Raw genomic sequence first — 2,248 nt, forward strand, 5'->3', positions numbered from 1 at the left:
ATTGTCCGATGTCGCTGAATTTTAGAACATTGAGTTGTGTTAAGCCCTTCGATATCCTTCTTCAATTTAATCAAGATCAGTTCAGATTTGGATATAGCAGCCATATAGACCGATCTCTCGATTTAAGGTTTTACACCCATAAAAGGCACATTTATTGTCCGATGTCGCCGATATTTGGGACAGTGAGTTGTGTTAGGCCACTCGACATCCTTCTTCAATTGGGCAAAGATCGGTCCAGATTTGTATATAGCTCCCATATAGACCGATCCGCCGATTTGTGGTCTTAGGCCCATAAAATTCACATTTATTATACGAGTTTGCTGAAATTTGAGACAGTGGGTTGTGTTGGGCTCTTCGACATTTTTCTGAAACGTTGTCCAAATCGGTCGAGATTTGGATATAGCTGCCATATAGAGCGATATGTCGATTTGAAGTCCTGGCCCCATAAAAGGCGCATTTATAATCCGATTTTTCTGAAATTTGACGCAGAGACTTATGTTAGGCTTTTCGTCATCCATGGCGTATATGGTTCAGATCGGTTTATTTTTAGATATAGCTACTTAAAAGACCAATATTTTGTTATATACAATTGAACAATTACTTGTACTTATTATTATTTGGTCCAAATTGGAACATATTTCGATATAGCTGCTATGGGGCATAAGGTATGCATTTTTCACCGAATTCGGACGAAAGGTGGTTTACATATATACCCAAGGTGGTGGGTATCCAAAGTTCGGCCTTGCCGAACTTAACGCCTTTTTACTTGTTTTGGATACAAAACACTCTACTTCAAATCCACTTTAAATATTTTGATAATTTTGCATGAAATGTTTTTACTATTGTGGTAGACTATGACTTTTTATTGATACCAAAAAAATAATTTTTTTCCCATTATATTTGTGTAGCTCTATTAGGAAACGTCGTGTTATTTAAATACATAAACATTTTTGTATTTTATTTTAATTGAAATTGGAAAATATGGAAAATTTAAATGCTTTCATATTACCTCGCGTTTTACAAATGGTCAACAATACACCAGATTTATGTAAGTATGAAGACCAGCTTCTTTTAATTACGCTACTAATTTTCTATCTAAATTCTCCTCAGGTCAACCACTCGATAATGTATGTGTGACCATAAAACGTTGTTTGGCCGCGGAAACTAATGGACCAATTCGCTTTACAAAGGTCGATAAGGCTGTCAAGGAGGCACTAAAAGTGGGTGAAAATCTGGGAATTGTCATGCTGAAAGAAGATATGGTGAAATTACCATTTAAGATAAATTCTGGCGTTCCCATGCCGCGCATTCGAGAAGCAGTGGAGGTTTCTAATTCGAATCTAGAAATAGAGGACGATAGTTTAGAAGACGAAAATGCGGAAGACGAAGAGGTAGAATATAACCCACCCGCATCAACCAGCTCTGCCATGCCATCTAGACAAATGAGAAAGCAATCTAAAAAGGTTTATAATAAATCTGCATGGAAAATTGTGATTTATTTCTAAAATTGGTTTTCTATTTTCCTTTCAGACCTATTATAAAATGAAGGCCGATCCAGAGGGAGAGGATGAAAGTGCAGAAGACGAAAGTGCGGAAGACGAAGAGTTGGACAATGGTCTACCTGCGTCAACCAGCTTCGCCATCTCATCTGGACAAAGAAGCAGGAAATCTAAAAAGGTTTGCATTCTTAAATTTTTGGGCAAAATTGCGATGTTATTTTTGACTTTTCGACATTTTGTTATTTGTTTTTCTTTTCAGCAAAATTCTAGAATGAATGATGATCCAGAGGATTGTTATGGCAGAGGCACCATGCGCCAGCGTCGTGCTGGAAGGCCAAAACGTGGTAAAAGCCAAAATCGCAGTCGTAGTCGCAGTAGCAGACGACGTGGATCGCGAAGAAGGCGTTCTTAAATTTTGTTGATGTTCAAAATTCTATGAAATGTAAAAAAAATTATGTGACTATTTAAAAATTTAAAAGGGGAGAATATATTTTCCCCAAGAAAAAAAAAGATTTTCTACTTAAATTTGGAATTTTGACAGAATTTTGTTAGGAAAATCTTACGAGAAATGTTCGATAGGATAGGTGAAAACCAGGATATGAATTTGAAACCGCGATCACGATGACCATTAGGGTGTTTCCATTTGTGGCACTCAAAAACCCAAAAACCAAAGGCCTTAAAACCAAAATCGAGCTTCCGATTTTTAACAAAGCTTTGGTGTCGCCTTATAGTAAATGAGTTCATATATA

The 2,248-nt window shown here is 36.7% G+C and overlaps 1 protein-coding gene across 1 annotated transcript; it reads left to right on the forward strand.

Moving 5' to 3' along the window:
* The first annotated feature begins 899 nt into the window (after nucleotides 1-899).
* On the forward strand, nucleotides 900-2,024 carry LOC106089229 (uncharacterized). Its single transcript, XM_013255036.2, has 4 exons — nucleotides 900-1,048; nucleotides 1,111-1,463; nucleotides 1,531-1,677; nucleotides 1,759-2,024. Exons 1-4 carry the CDS (start codon nucleotides 982-984, stop codon nucleotides 1,909-1,911), a joined length of 720 nt encoding a protein of 239 aa, XP_013110490.2. The 5' UTR covers nucleotides 900-981; the 3' UTR covers nucleotides 1,912-2,024.
* Nucleotides 2,025-2,248: the final 224 nt, after the last annotated feature.

Source organism: Stomoxys calcitrans, chromosome 4 (assembly GCF_963082655.1).
Source record: "Stomoxys calcitrans chromosome 4, idStoCalc2.1, whole genome shotgun sequence".
Taxonomy (NCBI): Eukaryota; Metazoa; Arthropoda; class Insecta; order Diptera; family Muscidae; genus Stomoxys; species Stomoxys calcitrans.

Bases quoted from the DNA above. Each gene is read 5' to 3' on its own strand.
- LOC106089229 (XM_013255036.2), top strand. From the start codon at position 982: ATGGAAAATTTAAATGCTTTCATATTACCTCGCGTTTTACAAATGGTC. The intron at 1,049-1,110 runs GTAAGTATGAAG...AATTCTCCTCAG, and splicing joins CAACAATACACCAGATTTAT to GTCAACCACTCGATAATGTA. The intron at 1,678-1,758 runs GTTTGCATTCTT...TTTTCTTTTCAG, and splicing joins GAAGCAGGAAATCTAAAAAG to CAAAATTCTAGAATGAATGA.